The sequence below is a fragment of the Rhinolophus ferrumequinum genome, chromosome 13, assembly GCF_004115265.2.
Source record: "Rhinolophus ferrumequinum isolate MPI-CBG mRhiFer1 chromosome 13, mRhiFer1_v1.p, whole genome shotgun sequence".
Classification (NCBI taxonomy): Eukaryota; Metazoa; Chordata; class Mammalia; order Chiroptera; family Rhinolophidae; genus Rhinolophus; species Rhinolophus ferrumequinum.
In genome coordinates this window covers 41,304,843-41,323,377 of record NC_046296.1, presented here as the reverse complement: position 1 = coordinate 41,323,377, position 18,535 = coordinate 41,304,843, and the positions used below count along the sequence as shown (strand labels likewise).

Sequence of the window (18,535 nt, the reverse complement as noted above, 5' to 3'; positions counted from 1 at the left end):
TAAATACCAGGGGCTTTGGAGAATTACTACTTACCACATATTTTAGAAAACTTTTATTTTATAGTTCTGTAAATGATCAGTAAAATAAACAAACATTTATTTGTTTCCTGAAGAATTTTTGTTCTTTCCCAATCAAAGAGTCTTAAGATTTGATTCCAGATTTCTTTGGTATGACTTCAGTTATTTCAATATTTATAAGTCAGAAGGTAAAAAAGTTGCTTCTTCAGTGACTAAATCATGAAACAATTCCTGGAATCCTCTTCTTTCCAGTCTCACGCAGTCCTTCATTAAGATTCCTTTTTCAGTAAAAAAATTATTGCCATAGTCCAAAGTTAATGTGTGACCAAAAGGATAAGTGGACCAAAGAGCAATTTATAATTAAGCCCTAAACTCAGAGCTGCACAGAAGCTTAAAACAAAAAGCTTCGGTCCATTTTCAGTAATTGAAAATTTTCAGTGTACAAACATACTTGTCTTCAAAACATACCAGTTTGAAAAATATAAATCTCCATTTTTCATTGCCTTCTAGATTTGTGACATTATTTCTAAGTGGGAACAGGCTTCCAAAGAACAGCAGCCTGGGAAATGGGAAGGTACGAGAACTGTTCGTCTAACTTATAAAAACAGGTGTGTAATACCAACGCCAAATGCCAAAGTAGGAGTATATACACTTATGTTCAAATCATGCACCTACTGAATAGGCTTACGTTATATTTATCTGTATATTTGTTTTTCTATAAATGATAACTGAACTTCTGGAGGAATAAACTGTCACATAAAATTTTGTTTCTAATTCTAGCCTTTTAATGTCATGAATAATTATATTTTATAAAAATTTGCATTTGGACAAAGATGAGAAGAAAATTATGGAAAAAATAGCTGCTGTCTTAGGGTGAATTTTGCACTTCAAAGTTTCCTTTACCACTATTATTTCATTTTTCATAAAGACTAAATACTCAAATACGCTACTGAGATCTGTAGTAAGAAGACATATTTGTTTACCCAAGACTTTTAGAAATGACGTATTCATACTCATTCATTCTCATTTTTTCATTCTCTGTCTCTCTGTCTCTCTCTCTCTTCAATTAAAGCCAGGGACTTTGCTAGATGCTCTGGATAAAATAGTAATAAAAACAGACACAAACACAGTCCCTGATTTTGGGGAATTTATAGGTTAGTGGAAGAGACAGTTTTTAATCACACAATAACTCTAATGAATCTATAATTACATATTAAGTTCCCTGAAAGAAAAGAATGTGGTCTGTGAGAGCACCTAACTAGAAGCTGGACCTAGACTGGAGACATCGGGAGGCTTCTTTGAGGAAATGATGCTTATGTCAAGGTCAGAAGAGGGCTGGGGGTGGGAGCATAGAAATGGATAGAAAAGAATGTTCAAAATCCTGTAGAGGGAGGCTGTGCAGTATTTCAGGAATTGGGAAAAAGCCAGTGGGGCTGGAGTACATACCTTCTCAACAGATAAAATTGTAATATACTTTAGGATATGGTCAGAAAACATTTTCTTTCTGTCTCTTCTTATTTGAAATATTTTTTTAAATTATAGTTGGTATATATTTAGTATATATTAGTTATATTATGTTAGTTATATTAGTTATATTAGTTATATTTTAGTTATGTAAATATTAGTTATATTTAGTATATATTAGTGTATATTAGTTATATTAGTTTCAGGTGTACAATAGGAGGTGTGATCAAACAATATAGTGAATCTTTAAATTTAAAAACATGTATTACAGTAAAAGACACATTGCTACTAATCCCCCTCAAAATATTCTATATAACATCTTTATCTGTTCATCTATCGAACGAAACTGAAGTTGTTTTTACATCTTGTTTTTTGTTTTGTTTTTCAATATCTTCTTTTTTTCCAAGTATTAACAGAAGGTTGTATTTAATAAACAGTGTTCATTGACCAGGTCATATTAACTGTATCCTCCCCGTCACCCCCCAAAAAATGTAACATACTGGTTTTGTTGGGTTCTTATACCCCATAAAATAAGGAATCTAAGATATCAGACCAAGAGCCTTGTGGAATTATTGCTGTAGTACTGATTTCTTTCAGAGGCCTACTTTTTGAAGATAGTGATAGACCTGAAATTGGAATGTAGGAAGGAAAGCCATTATATAACGTGAAGAATGTACTAGGCTTTGATCCAGTTCAGGATTTCTTTTTCTAATAATCTATCCCACAAAAATACCCACATAAGTGGGCAAGAGTATTCCAGTATGTCCCAGTATTTTCTCTGCCATAGTGTTTAGAACAGTGAAAAATGAGTGTGTGTGTGCCGGGGCGGGGTGGGGGTGCTTATAGTATGTTGATTAATAGGAGAGTGGTTAAATAAATATGGTGCATTCATATTGTGGACTCCTCTCATACAGTCAACCCCCGGGAGAGACAGACACGAGATCTTAGCAATGTGATTAATGCTATTACAGAAACAGCCATCCACTGTGTTTTTAAACAAACTCCTTTGATCTGAATAATGGTAGTGTGAGCCATTGGAACTTCTCTGTTCGGGGGCTCATGAGCTGTGGTGATTAGCAAGAGTCCCGAGAGCGCAAGAAGGTGACTATTAAGCTTTGGTATCCAAAAGTTTAAAAATCATGCTTTCCTCGCTATAAGCAGGATTACTTAGATAACGGACGTAGAATAGGCTCTGATCCTGGAGGAACCTGTTTCCACTAATGACAACCTTCATCTGTGGCCTTTGGTGTCTGGCAGGAGCAATGGACTGGAATACTTGTACCTTCCAGATGATTGTTTCAATTCTGTGATTGCTAGGGCCGTGGTCCTCAAAGTGGGGGCCCTGAACCTGCAGCTTCAGCATCCCATGGAAACACATTAGAAATGCAAATTATTAACATCAGACCCAATGAGTCCATCTCTGGGGTAAGACCCAGGCGTCTGTGTTTTGAACAATTCTCCAAGTGATTCTTATGCATGCTGCATTTTGAGAAGCACTGATCTAGAGGTCCTCATTGCTGCCCCTGTCTCTTGATCTTACCTGTTGTGGAAGGGAGCCAGCTGCTCTGACCTGCCATACATCTGTATGTAGAATGGGTTCAGGAATTCTCATTTCCTTCTGCTGGCACTACATGGAATTACGTTCATGGCTACTTCTATTAATGCATACTTCATGAATGTTTATTTAACACATACTAATTCCACCTATGATGGCTACAGTTGAAACCAAAATTAAATTTGGAACAAATGGGGAAAGGTGTCCTGAAAGACACAGATAAAAATAATGCTTCAAGGCTAGCAAACACCACTAGGAAGGACAAAGAGTCATGAATAACACATACCAAAGACTGCCTTGTTAAAAAAAAAAAAAAAAAAAAAAAAGAATAAAAGCCTCATGACAATATCTTTGACATCAGGAAAAAAACACAACTTAACAAAAAGGTTTAATTTTTAACAGAAGTCTGAAATGGCCAGATAGCCGCAGCAATGAGAAAGGACTCTATTTCTAAATATGGTCTTGCTTTGTGTATGTGTATAAATAACTTAGACAATGAGCCCTCATTTCCAGTGACACAGTCAGGAGGGGAACTGGCTGTGACCTATCGTGCAGCCACGGACTTGATTCTTCAGCTGTCAAGCAGCAGTGTCATAAAAACTAAAATATCATCTCTCTTCATCATGGAATTTTTGTTTATATTTACTAAGTTATGGAATTTTAATTATTTAGATTCAGAGGTTAAATATGTAATTAACAGGTTTTGAACTTGTTCTCACAGATGACCATTTGGAAACTAATATTTAAATTCTGTTCATATTTATGCTGATTATTTAATTTGGTTTCTTACCTCAAGCTATTTTTTGCAAATAATTCCCATATTTAGCAGTTCTCCCTACCATTTATTTATCCCTTCATGCAGTAAATATCTGTTCAGTGTCTGCCAGGGCCAGGCCTTGTTGAAGCCCTGGGGATTCAAAGGTGCATAGAATTCCCTGCCCTTTAGAGTCTTACGATTTATAGGGAGAGACAGACACAAAATCTTAGCAATGTGATTAATGCTGTTGTAGGACCAGTATAGCAGAGTAGTGAAGAACTTGGGCCCTGGGAAGAAACTGCCTGGGTTCGAATCCTAGCTCCTCCACTCACTGTATGGCTTTGAGCAAGTCATTTACCATCTCTGTGCCTCATACGTTCTATGTGAAATGGAGATGAAAAAGTACCTACCTCTCATGTTTTCTGAAAGACTAAACGTCAGCAAATGTGAAGCCCTTGGGTCCGAGTCTGCCGTGTAGTAAATGTCCCATCCATATTCACTCATACCATGAATTTAACAGGGATGTGTACACACTGTTGTGGAACAGAGAGAAGGGCTTGCAGAGTGGTGACTTCCAAGCAGATGACGTGAGGTCGTGGCCACTGAGACAGGAAGAGAACAGGGAAGGGTGGTAACAGCTGCGGTTTTAGTCGAGTGCTGTGAGCAGACCATGGTGGACGGAGAGTGGAGGGAAGGGAAGTGCGTTGGGAAGGCAGGCTCTCAGTACGTTTACAAGATGATGAGAAAGGCGGCAGTAGGAAATAAATGCTCTGAGGAATGAAATATGGAGCTGCTTAGAGTCACACAGGAGGATTACCCAGCAGTGCTGGGAGCTTTGCCGAATTTGGAACAGGGTTTGTGTCGTGGTACTGGTCCACATAATGGTGAAATTTCCGTCTCACAGTATTCAGCTTCCTGGGTGTCAGGTGAGGAGGTGGACATTTGGGACTACCCCTGCTGGCTCACCTGTGCCCTGCCTGCTGTGATGGAGGCCCACTTTCTCTACTTCAGGCCTCTTTAGGATTGGGAACTGGTCGTATTGGGAGAGACCCAGATCCCATTCTCTTGCTGCCTTTCCAGTCAAGATCCATGGGTTTGATTTTCTGACTCCTTGATCATTTTTGTGACTCTAGTTCCTCTCCACATTCTCTCCAAATACCTGTATAGCTGTTAGAGCCCAAAGTGTTTCATAAGGGGCTTGAGCCTACGGTTCCTACGTGTTGTGTTCCTATATATGTGTCTGGGATTCGTTTTCCCTTTTTTGCTTACAGGGCTTCGTTTTTCCCTTCCCAGGTTAAGTCTTATTGGCATGCCAGAAATGATCGAAAATGCACATTAGCTCTTCTTGCCTGTAGCCATTTGCACATTTGGTTATTTTTTCCCCTCCTAATTGTATTACTAATCCAAACTTTTATTAAGAACCTTCCAGTGGTAACACTCAGCTAAACTCTCGTGGATTAATGATGAATAAGACAGAGTTCTTAACTTCAAGTGGAGAAAAGAAACTATGTATAAAAATTTTAGCAGGCCAAAAAGGGAGGGCCTTCCTCTTTATTCTCTTTGTTTCATAACATTTCACTTTACATCATTCTGAATTTAGACTCTATTTCTATTGCCCAGCCATATTCTTTTACCAGTTAACAACTTGTCAATATGCAGTCACACAGATAAAAATGGGGCTTAGGAATTTATGTTTTACAAGAAACCATTCTGAATGGTTGCCCAGGCCAGTGATTCATAAGCTGGGGTAGGTGAAAAGAATTATCAGAATCATGGGGAAGAAGAGCTTTTCAAAAGAAACTCCCCATGCTTCCCCTGCGATTCTGACTTGCTGCCCTCAGTCCCTGCTATTTGAGATAATTACTGCGAGAGATTCTGTAACTGATGGCAGTGGGTTCTCTCCCTCAAGAGTATAGGGAGCAAAAGGCTAGAAGTCCAGTTATAGCCAATTGGGCACACACCTAAAACATACTGCACCTAAATCCCTCTTTTCCTGCCACTGTGTTGTCATGACAATATTCAGGTGTCGCTTACCCACCCCACTGTCACAGCACTTACAGCACCTGTGCCTGATCTGCAGCCCGAAGTCAGACCCCCGACATCTCACATATAAAGGAACAGCATAATGAATAAAGAGGTCACTGAATTGATGAAGTCTTGGACAAACAAAAGCCACGCCGTATTTCCACAAGTAATAGTCAAATAACACGCAAGCGATTTTTGAGCTTCGAAAGCTGCTTATCAGAATGCCGTAACAAAGTCAAAACATTTAAATGTACAAATACTATCTTTTAGATTCCCAGAGAAAACTGCCCCCCTCCAATGTGATGCTGATTTCGAATTGAAAGCTTCATTTCCTGTTCTCTGGTGTCTCCAAGAAATTTAGGAAAGATCATGTGTGTTTTGAAAACTGGGTTTTGAAGGGGTACGTTAGCATTCCCCACAAGAAAGGGCGTATTTAATTTCGCTCAGTGTCTTCATGTCCTTCCTCAGTAACCCTTCAGGATTTGGTATTTCAGGGCATGAAAAAATAACACAGCATTCCTCAACCCCAACCTCAAAGCAGTTTTTCCTCAATTTGCTGCAAATGCTGTAGAGAACAGTAACAGAGTTCATTAACGGATAGTAAAGGTCTAAGTTTGTATCACGTAGCGAACTGTGTTAGAACAACCCTTTCTTCCACTGTCAGAATTTCATTTAATGAAAAATTTCCTCTTTTTTTTTACAGACTCTATTTCTCCATGCAAGCTCGTGGAGAAACTGATAGAGAAAAGTTGCTGTTAGTGTATCAGACAAATGACCAAATAATAAATGGACTTTTTCCTCTGAACAAGGACCTCGCATTAGAAATGGCAGCTCTTTTAGCTCAGGTAACTTCCATGTTATATGGAGTAGTATTTTGTAAAGACAAAAATACTAATTTCAACACTGAACTAACGGTAGTAACACAATGTACCTACAGTAATTCTTTAAATTCATTTTGCTATGATTAACACCTTAAAAATTACGCAGGCATTATAATTACAGTTTGACTCCGAATTGCTGACAATTGCAACGCTGTGCAATGGGACAGTAGTCCATAAAGGGAACCTCGTTTCGTAATTATCTTGAAAGTATATCACCAGGCTTTGCGTTTAATAAAGGCGTTTGAGTGCACAGCTGTGGGGCTAAGGATGCCATGTTGACATCGCTCAGGAGTGTAACAGGAATCAATCTTGTAAAAAGCTGAAGCACTTTCTTTAAGTTACTTATTGCATCAATTAGGATTAAGTTCAGGCTCCTATAAACACACACATGCAAATTAATAGCGACGATCAAAAGAGAAGTATGTTTGTCTCTCACATAGAGAGACAGGCACACCAGCACGTCTACAAAGTCATTAGGGCCCAAGGCTTTATCTTGCTCTCCGTTCTCCTATCCCTAACATGCCCTCCTGGAGATGTGCCAGAGCTCCAGCTATTACATCAGTCTTCCGGGCATCAGGATGGAGGAAGGGCTCAACAAGGGCATGTCCTCCCACCCCGGAGAAACTTCCCAGCAGTTACATAGAGCACTGCCACTTAGGTCTCTCTGGCCAAAACCTACATAGTCCCATGGCCTTCCAACATACAAGAGAGACTGGAGAATGTAGGTTTAGATGGGCAGCGATGAGCTCGGACAAATGCAAGGTTTTTACTTCTCGGAAAGAAGGAGAGAAGGACCATCAGAGGCAACCCACAGTCTCTACGACACCTGAGTCTTTGCACAGGTTAATTCACGGAAAATGGGACAGCAACTCTGTGATATGTCATCAGTTTGTAGCCTTCTCAGTTGGCACACCATCCCAGGACATCTTATTCATTCTTTTCATTTTATCTACCACCTACACCAAAGATCCCCCAAATTTTCTCTCCAGTTCATACTTCTTTCATGGGTTCCTTAAATTCACCATCTCAGGAACGGACCTAACCGTCTTCCCTCACGTTCAGTGTTTTCACTGGGATGCTCAGTCCCCAAAGCAGCTTCAGACCCAGCCCTCACCACTGACTCCGCTCCCTCCTCCCCCCCAACACACACCCATCACCATGCCCACTGTACCTCTCAGACACATTTACTCTGCTCACTTGTCTTCATGCTGAGTGCTGTTGCTCCCACATCCTGACCATCATCACATCTGCCAGCTCACCTGTATCAGGCCTCTAACTAGTGTGTTTTCCTCTGGTCTGGTCCCCCACAAATGTATCCTCCACCCAGATGCTAAAGGGATTGTTCCAGTTACCTATTGTTGCATAACAAATGACGCCACAACTCAGTCACTTCAAACAATAACAGTTTGGGTAGGGATGTGCCAGGACAGCTTGTCTCTGCTGCATATGACATCACCTGGCACAGCCTGAAGGCTGGTTTGGACTCGACAGCTGAGGGTTGGAATCATGTGAAGGTTTGTTCACTCACCCGTCTGGTGGCTGATGCTGGCTGTCAGCTGGCACACTGCGAGGGTTCTCCCCATGTGCTTCCTCCGAGAATGGTGGTTGGGTGGCAAGAGCAATATCCTGAAAGAGATAAGAAGGGGAAGCAATTCTTTCTGCAATTAGTGAAAAGCTGAGGAAAAGAGGAATAGATCCCACATTTTCTTGGAGATAGGATTAGGAATGATTTCCTATATGCCATTCTAGGCTTCAGTTCTCTAAAGGCACAGATTCTTTGTTAAAATCAGTCTCGTTTTTACTAAAATTTAAGTTAGTCTTCTCATTGTTAACTTTTAATTTAATCAAGAAAGCTTCTCCAAGGAAAATTATACTTTGGAGATAGGTACTTCTAACATTTTTTTAGGTGAATTTGAGGAAAGGCTAGAAAGGTAAGACCATACACCTAGAAAATTCTAAGCACATTGCCAACTAGAAAGTATAATCTCTCCATATGTAGAAGGAAAATTAAATAATGCCTCTGATGACTTTTCCTCAGAGTAGTTTTTGTGAAAAATAAATTAAATAAACTAAAGAGATGTGAGCCCTGTAGAAAAAAAGGAGTTATTTCTGTTGTCAATTTGAACATCTGTTGGTCCTTGTTGATATTCTCTCTCTTAATTAGGAAATCTTGGCGCTGACTGTTAATTAGGTGTACATGGTGTCTGGTGAAGTATCATGTTGGTGTGAGGCATGTCGGGAACTATCTGAGTTGACTTTCAGTTATTCTCCAAACATTTGTTGTGTTCATTCTGTGCAACATACTATGCCAATTACCAGAGAAGAGAGACACTAAGCTTGGAGATAACACTATAGGGTTCCCTAAGAAGCAAGTTTACCTTGAACAGCCTACTATTTTTAAAACTATTGTTTGTCCAGCTGCCATATCCTTGGAGGCTAAATCCTGGTCTCAGGTTTCACAGGTAGCTGTGCTGAGTACTACCTGGCGGTAGGTGGGGACAATAAAAAGCTTGCTCTGGGAGAAGGATTTCAGTATGTTTGAAGAGAAGACAGACAACGTTTATTTGGTGTGAGGAAATTAGGAAGGATACCTGACTAGATAGGAGATAGGGATGACAACTGAACAGCAAAGCCAAGCCAGGAAACCAAGTAAGAGACAGGAAACCAAGAAAGTTACAAGAATAGACTGTAAGGATGAAGCTTACCTGAGGAATCTAGACAGTCACTGGTCAGATTAAGAGCTAGACAAGGGAAGCCACAGCGGTCAAAATCTCAGAGGCTGGATGTGCTAACAGCTTACCCGGAGGCAGAAGGCCTTTTTGAAATGGAGACCTGGGACTTTCTATGAGACCATCCCAGTCTCGATGGAACCCTCCATCTGCTTATTGGGGAGGGCTATAGATAATGATGTGAATGTTCTGTAGGACTGTCATCTGAATATCCCCACCCCATCTTGCTCCTTGAGCCCGCCTTTGGTACCCTATACAAGGCACTTACCACAGTTTATCATTAGTATTTGTTTATACTTCAGTCTCCCTACTAGACAGCAAACTCTTTGAGGATAGGAACTATGCTCAACTTTTTTCTTTCTCACATCACTTAGCCCACTGCCTGACATGTAATGGGGACTCAGTATAGGTTTGGGTGAATGAATGGATGGTGAGTGGATGGAGAGATGGATGGTGGGTTGTTGGATGGGTGGATAGGGAATGGCATCTTTGTAGCCTGTTACTAGAGAGAAGGATTGAACATTCTTTCATTCAGGGAGAAAGGGGCTCTATTCCCAGGAATATCAGAATAATAAAATGAGGGGATGAATACAGTAACATTTATGGAGAAAACCTAGGAGAAAGGAATGAGAATATAGTTCTTCCTCCCATTATATTCAGTAAAGACCCTTAAAAAGTCCAAGTAACACTTTTGTGAGCTTTCTCTTATCTTTACAACTTTTGTGGTCTTTCATTTTTAACTTCTATTTTGCTTAATTATCAATTAAAATAGTACCTTAAAATGAAAATTGTTTTTCTGTGCTGTCATAGGCAATAATAGAGCAGTGTGTTCTTTAGCAAATACTACTAGATGTAACCTAAGTTGGTGAATGTAGAAACAGAACTGAAATGTTTGTTATAGATGTTTTTCAAAATTCACATGCAAGTGTACCTCAGATTTTAATAATAGTACTTACATATGATTATAGATTCCATAATCACACAATCATGGCAAGCTGATTTATCTGTTATGTGTTATAGAGAATGTTTATTAAGAATGAAGCTGATTTTCTTTTTTAAAAGTCTTTTCAATATCCTGTATTTTCTCTTTTTCGGATTTCCAACTAGGTAGAGATTGGAGATTTTGAAAGACCTTTTTCAACTCCAGCAGGGCACGTTACTAATCAGTGCAAAGCAAATCAAACTCTAAAACAAGTGATAGAGAAATTTTATCCTAAAAGGTATAGAGATGACTCCTCTGAAGAACAGTTAAGGTAAGGAACTACTTGCAGCCCTTTAAAGGCAAAGTCATACTTGTTTTTGGTGATATTTTCCTGTTGCACATGACCTTTTTTTCAAGACCTTTAAATAGTGTTGAATCCCAAGAGGTTTATTTAAGCTGGACCTGGAAACTTTAGAATCTAGGCTTAAAATTTGTGTAATGAAAAAGAAAATTTACTTTAATTTAGAAGATCTGCTTTTCATTTGATCTTATTCATTCTTGTCTAAATTAATCCTGCTAATAAATAAAAGAAAAATCTGGCCAGTCGTATCTTTAATTTTATGAAGTGTTTACCAATTTTTATTTTTTTTACCTCTTAGGATATTACACTATAAACAAATTGGACTAAAAATAAACTATCTTCTCACATAAAGTATTTTAATATAAAGTTTTTATTAAACTCAACTAATTTGAAATTTTGATTTTTGAGAGCAAAGAAAAGCTATAGATAAAACATAGGGGCAAATCCAATTCACCATAATTTTTTTCAAAATAGAAACATTTGAGATCAGTCTTTAGTCTATGTAAATTAAGTGACTGTCTTCGTGACTTATTTAAGAGGTGTCTCCTGCATCCACCACCTCTCCAAGCCAGGAGTGGTAGTGCCTAAAATTCCACTGTTAGGAATTCATTCTTTGGTCTTGACTTCTTGTGCTTTTCCTTAAAAGTGAAAGTTATTCCCATGAGAAATTAAACTAATTTACACTAAAGCTTGATGTGAGCTGATCAGATTTTTTAAAATGTACCTGAAGTTGGTGGTAGTAGGAAACCTATGTCGTACTGAGAGCACTAATCCTGAGAATTTGGTGAAAGGAATGCTACAAAGAGGACAATGGGTGGCCAGTGGTGAGATGAGAGGGACAAAATAACAGCCTCACTTAGTTATCCCTAGGTCCCATTTGTGCCTAGGATTGGCTTCAGAAGGATGATGCACTGTTTATGTTGTTTGCTTTTATATTTTTGTTTTTGGTCTTTTTTTAGGCAGCTTTGCCAGCGACTGTCAACCAGATGGATGGCCCTCCGGGGTCACAGTGCTGCTGACTGTGTTCGAATTTATTTGACAGTAGCCAGGAAGTGGCCGTTCTTTGGTGCCAAGTTGTTTCTTGCAAAAGTAAGAAAGAATGGAGGGACTATTCAGTCAAATAAAACAGTGGTAACAGTAAACCCAGGTTTATGTGTTCGGCTTTTAAAAAGAAAATAAGAAAATTCCCAACAATTTAAAGAAAACAATAAAGGGACACTAAGGAAAGGGCAGGAAAGCCATCAGTTTCTCTATCTTTTCCCCTCTGCTCCACGTTCCCCTGTCATAAATCATTTCTTACACTCATTAGACTCATCATTAGACTGAAAACAACAGCTGAATTCTGCTTTCTTCTCTCCATTCATGCATCCATTCACTCATTTACTCTTTTATACATTTTCTCATTTAGTTAGTATTTACTGAGTTCTGTTTGTCAAACACTGAGCTAAGTTCTAGCGATACATAGCCCATGGTTCCAAATGGGTTATACTCAAACTTCCAGGAACTCACAGTCCAGTGTTGCAGTAGGCCTGGAAACACCCACTGTGTGGTGAATATGGCTAAGAGTGCTGCAGAAACACTGAGGATGGAGAGACTAACCCTGCCAGGGTGTAGATGAAGTAGCTCATCCAAGTGCACATGTTAATTAATGGTAGTTTGGGGTCTCAAACCCAGGTCCCCTCATATCAGATTCACTGCTGTTTCCATTGTACCATAGGGCCTCCTCTTTAAGAGAGATATTTAATAAGCTGTTGTTTCAAATATTGCATTGCCTTTAGTCTGAAAAATATCTTCAATTTTGCTTAGCATTTATGATAGAGTGTATTTTCACCTCTTCATAGCCCATAACTCCATCATCGCTTGGAAGTACTTTCCTGTGGCTGGCTGTACATGAGGATGGTTTAAGCATCTTAGAATACAACTCCATGGTAAGATTAAATCCTAAAGTTCTGCACTGAGTCAACTATTTAACATTGCTCAGTGTGCCGTAAACAGAGGGTAATGATACCTTAATCTGATTTTTCTCATACACAGAAAACACTCTTCCTAATACTATATAATATATAATGATGATCACAACTAATCTTTTAAAACAAGATAGACAGGTTAAATACAGGCATACAGCGGAGATATTGTGCGCTTGGTTCCAGACCACTGCAATAAAGCGAATATCACAATAAAGCAAGACACTAGAATTTTTTGGTTTCCCAGTGCATATAAAAGTTATGTTTACACTACACTGTAATCTATAAAGTGTACAGTAGCACTGTGTAAAAAAAATTGTGCATACCTTAATTAATACTTTATTGTTAAAAAATGCTAACCAGGATGTGAGCCTTCAGCGAGTCATAATCGTTTTGCTGGGGGAGGGTTTCACCTTTAATTGGTAAAAAAAAAAAATGCAATATCTGTGAGGCACAATAAACCGAAGCACAATAAAATGAGGCATGCCTGTATCAGGTATGAGAAAAATATGAAGATACCATGACTAAATTGCAATCATAGTTGTATTCATGAAATAACTATTCATTTATAGTGTTAGGAAGATGGTTTCCAGTGTAAAATGAAAATCTTTAAAATAATATTAAAGTAGAAACTTTAATTACCAAAGTTTAAGTTCGGTTTCACTAAAGCTTCTATAACAATTTCTATCATTTCCCTTAATACCATTTATCAGTTCACCTATACACATACAGTATCTTAGTACACATACAGTATCTTAGAGCTTTTTACATGATTAAATATAAAGTCCAACTATGCTTTTTATATATTCATTTACTTGAAATGTACTTTATTTTCTGTAATATTTCACATGTCATATTGCTTAGCAAAAATTTTATTCTTTTGTTTTTTTCTTTAACCTGGAGGGCAGCAATTGCTAAATTCACCTGGTAGGCGTAAGGCTCTTCTACCTGTGGATAGTCAGGGATCACTGAGAATGTTTTAGAAACCAAACTATCCCTTAGCATTATAGTAACTGTTTCTCCTTATCATTGCTAAAACACTTTTTTTAAGGAGTTTATACTTTTGAATGCCTCCTATTTCTTGAATGGATAACTTGAAAATAGGTGATCAAATTAGTGATCTGAAGTCAACAGAAAATTGTACACTCATATGAAGTTACCTTAGCTAAGTAAACCAGTTGCTTAGATCCTGGGAGACAGACGTACAGGCCTGGAGGTAGATAGACTCTGAAAGGCTGTAGCTCCTGAGGCATTTAGTGCTGGAATGGTCTTGCAAGCTAATCATTAGATGTGCAGATTCCTTTACTTTTAGGCGGGATATCTTTGAATTATATTGTAAAACTCGTTTTAGCAACGCACTGTGGAAAATATTGGCTACATGTATGACAAAGGGTTCATATCCTTTATGAACATGGATGTCTTATGAAACAATAAGGAAATGATGAACACACCAATAGACACTTGGGCCAAGGCAATTCACGGAAGAAATACAAATGTTCAATAAATGTATTTTAAAATGTTAATGTTACTACTAATCAAATACATTCAATTTAAAACAGTGAGATTCTATTTTTCACCCGTCAGGTTGGCAGAGATTCAAAAGAATGATGATACCCAGTGTTAGCAAGACTGTGGTGCAGGGAATGTAAATGGGTATAACCTTTCTGAGGAGAGTTTGGAAATATTCTCAAAATTGTCCTTACTTTTCTGAGGTAGCAATTCCAGTTGTTGAGGTCTATAACCAAAGAAATAATTACGTATGTGTATTATGAAATATATTGAAATATATGCACTGGAGTATTGCTTAAGATCGTAACAAATAAAAATGACTTAAATATCCTGCAGTAGGAGTTTAGTTAGGAGTTTAGACAATAAATAAAAAATTGTCTATCAAGTCATTTAAATGATGTTATACAAGTACATTTGTTGTCATGGAAAGAGTTTCACAGTATGTTATTAAGTTAAAAAAAGAAGCAGCATGCATGATACTGTTTCTGTTTGTGTATATCAGAATCTATATATCAGGGTGAAACGTATATATTTGCCAATATTTGACCATTTTTTTACCTTAAAAATGACCAGTTTCATATGGTTCAACCTAATAGTGTGCTTGTGTGCGTGTGTGTATCTTAAAGGATATATTCAAAAATATTAACAGTGGTTTTCCATTGGCTGCTGGAATATAGATACTTTTTATTTTCTTCTTATATTTTCTCATTTTCCTGCAGTGAGTTATTTGTTTCAGAATCAAAATATATTTTAAATATAAAGGTGATACCTAAATAAAACTAGTATCCTAGTATCTATTTTGGATCATAATAAATTTGATTTTAGAAAATAACTTTTGCATTGTATCATAATTTAATATCAGCTTTTTAATGGAGATATGTTATTAACCATTTCTCCTCTTTCTTTGAAAATAAAGAGCATATAACGTATTTACTTCTTCTCTTTGAAGAGGTTAGTAGTCAGCTATGTGTACAAGAGTCTAATGACCTTTGGAGGATATCAAGATGATTTTATGATCGTCATTAACAATACACATTCAAAGGACAAGCCAACAGAGAAATTACTTTTTGCCATGGCAAAACCCAAGGTGAGTAGAAGCCTTTTCACCAACTTTTTTACACTAGTTTTTTTCATACTAAAACATTTATTGTGCAAAGACTAAGTTGCAGATGGAAATACAGACAGTCTTAGGTCCAAATTCGGGCTTAACCTCATCTTTCTACAGTCTTGGTTTCTTCATCTAAAAAAGTGGTATAATGCTACCTTTTTTTGTTTGTTTGTTTGAGAATTAAATGAAGGAATTGCAAAGTGTTTAGCCCAGTGCCTGCTATACAGAAAGTTCAACGTGGCCTTGGTGTAGGTCATCGTTGTCAGGCACTTTATATATGTTATCATATTTACTTGGAGTAATTCACTTTATGGACTCATTAGTGGGGAGATTGAGGTTTTATAATCCAAATGTACTTGTTTCTTTACTATTTTTAGCAAACTACCTAGTTCTACTGTTTCTAACTAAAAGCAATAAATAAAATAAATAAAATTGCATCCTAATACATAATTCCAATTTTAGTAAAAAGAATGAGAACTTGATTTTTCTAAAACTTTAACTCAAAATTGTCAACTAAAAGAGACTACTCCTTTAGAATTTGAAGCTTTTAAAAAATGGCGGATATCTTTCATATTTAAATCTATACTTAAGTGAAGGCAGATAGTAAGTGCGCCCTCAGTACTCTAGTTTAAATAGAGTTGATATAATATACTGAAGTTTTTTGGATTATTAAACTGTAGTTGACATACCACATCACATTAGTTTTAGGTGTAAGATACAGTGGCTCAACACCTATTTACCTTATGAAGTGAACACCATGATAAGTCTAGTAACCATCTGTCACCATAGAAAATTATTTATTGTATTCCCTATGCTGTACATTACATCCCTGTGACTTATTTATTTTGCAGCTAGAAGTTTGTACCTCTCAATCCCCTTCACCTTTTTCTCCCTTTCCCCTACTTCCCTGCCTTCTGGCAATCATGTTTGTTCTCTGTATCTATGTGTGTGTTTGTTTTGTTTTGTTTGTGTTGTTTTTTAGATCCTGCATATAAGTGAAATCATTTGTCTTTCTCTGTCTGACTTATTTCACTTAGCATAATACCCTCTAAGTCCATCTTAATTCACATATTCACAATATGGTTTTAAGATATCTGATAAAGTTATGCTACTGACTGTCAACATTTTCTAATAGTGCCACTAAGTTTGATTGTTTTTTAAGAATCACTCTTTCTGCTGGTTTAAGTAATGAAAAAATAGGTGAGGGACTTGATGGTGCTGAACATGTAAATACTTCATTGTTTAATCTGCATAGAAGGGAATTCTGGTAGCCTGGGTGCTTGCAACTGTAGACCACCCATGGCCAGCCCACTTCTCAGAAGCCTAACAATTCTATTTTTCTTGTTTTAGATTCTTGAAATCACTCTTTTGATCGCCAGTTACATAAACAACTTCCATCAGCAAAAGGCAGCGTTTCACCACCTCTCTGCTCCAGCGCTGCTCTCAGCTGGGACTGGGGGACCCCAAGGCAGAATGATGGGAAGCCAGCCCCTTCTGTCAAGCAACAGACCAACCAAAGGCCCCACTCTACTCTGAAAGCTTGGGGACCTGAACATTCATTCCCTGTCCCCAAGTAATGGCTGTATCAGCTCCAAATAAGTGCATTTATATCCTGGCAATATGGCACCCACACACTAGTATTCCAAACTTTAAAAATAAGGGAGGGTTACTCACTTTTAATTAATTCATAAATATTCAAATGAATGCTAATTGTAAACCGTAAACACAAAATTTGCCCACACACTGATTTTCTTAGATTAAATGGGTAAGAATTTGTCTTTGTTTTCATCTCCCTTCTCCCTTGCCATCAGACACATCATGCAGTATAGTTTGTCTGGTTGTTGTTTTTTTCTTTTGTAAAAAAATATTCTGGCAATCTTTAGAAAGGGAGATTCCAAACTCTCGTTTGGCAAACCAGTTGATATTAGGAAACGCTCACTGCCAAAAAAACTAAGTACTATAATTAAATGTGCTTTTAATTAATGATATGGTGTTTGGAAAGAAATAGAGTACCCAGTATAAGAAACAGCTGCAGGGTAGTGTTTATGGGTACACTTTTAGAGTAAGTACAGTAAATCTTTTGGCCCTGTGAATCATTGTGTGGGAACACAGGACTTCGGTAAGCAGAATCTCCTATGTGGTATTAGAAAGCATAATCTATCACCTTTTCAGATAACTGGAGTGTAAAATGTAAAACAAGACATGATTCCTGATACTCCTTGGTTGCCAACATAGCCTGAATTCACTGGAATACTGCCTGCATTTCATTGCATTTGGTGCTGGGTTATCTTGACTTTGTTTTGTTAAATAGTAATATCTTTAAAAACAAAGACAATTCTTAAGGCTTTGCTTCCTACAGTCCTTTTTAACTGTAGTTTGAAAATAAATTCCCAGAAATATTTTTTAAAGAAAAGAGAAAGTAATATTTCTGTCAAAGGAGGTAAAATTTTAGTTGAAAGAGTCTAGAAATATATTATTTTACTATTTTACATAAGTGATCAGTAAATTCCAGCATGATTCAGAACAAAGTAATTGGTATTCATGATTAAAATGAAACTGTGATAAGACATGAAAATTATATTATAAAAATGTTTAATTGCAACAGCAATCATGAGTATACTTAAATCTTATTTATGTATAGAATATTGTATTTATTTGGGGGACATATTTATCACTTTGTGTATGGTACTTTTTTAAACCTGTTAGAAAAAAAAATGGTAGCTGCTGTTAATTTGTTGGCAGAGACTTTATGTTTTCTTTTGCTGCTTTCTCCCTGTGGCAATATACTGTTCTCACACTTAAGCCTTTTGAAAATGTTCCATCCCATATTAGTTAGCATCCATAGAAAAGGCAGAGCCAAGAAATGCACTGCTAAAGTAAGATGTTGCTTTATTGGTAATGATAAAAAAGAAAAAAAAACCTATACAAATAGATTTCCATGTACTATTTCCCCTAAATCTTTTGAGTCACAACCACTCACTGCGTAAGCAAATTAGTTTTTGAGAATAAACTGGTTACAAATTTGGGATGAGTCTCAGGAGGCTTTTGGCTGGGATACAATAGAGTATCTAAGTTCCCAGAAAACCATTTAAAAATCATTAGTTGGTGAGCCAGAGGCTTGGCAGAGCTGTTACATATGTGTGAGGACTTTATTCTCAGGCAATCACTAGGTCACCATTTGGTAAGCCCCTAGGCCCTCATCTCTTCTTATTTAAACAAGTAGTGAAGGCTTAGTTTAAACC

The 18,535-nt window shown here is 37.4% G+C and overlaps 1 protein-coding gene across 5 annotated transcripts in view; it reads left to right on the top strand.

The window, feature by feature from the left end:
- Positions 1 to 17,627, top strand: part of PLEKHH2 (pleckstrin homology, MyTH4 and FERM domain containing H2) — an 89,083-nt gene extending 71,456 nt beyond the window's left edge. For 4 of the 5 annotated variants that reach the window (XM_033125225.1, XM_033125226.1, XM_033125223.1 and 1 more), the window contains 7 exons: positions 529 to 626; positions 6,523 to 6,664; positions 10,537 to 10,682; positions 11,672 to 11,801; positions 12,554 to 12,640; positions 15,135 to 15,272; positions 16,644 to 17,627. In XM_033125225.1, the coding sequence (XP_032981116.1) occupies positions 529 to 626; positions 6,523 to 6,664; positions 10,537 to 10,682; positions 11,672 to 11,801; positions 12,554 to 12,640; positions 15,135 to 15,272; positions 16,644 to 16,829 (927 nt within the window). In that variant the 3' untranslated portion in view covers positions 16,830 to 17,627. Of the gene's footprint in view, positions 1 to 528; positions 627 to 6,522; positions 6,665 to 10,536; positions 10,683 to 11,671; positions 11,802 to 12,553; positions 12,641 to 15,134; positions 15,273 to 16,643 lie in introns of those variants that run through there. The other variant, XR_004424850.1, reaches the window with a different exon arrangement.
- The last annotated feature ends 908 nt before the right edge of the window (positions 17,628 to 18,535 follow it).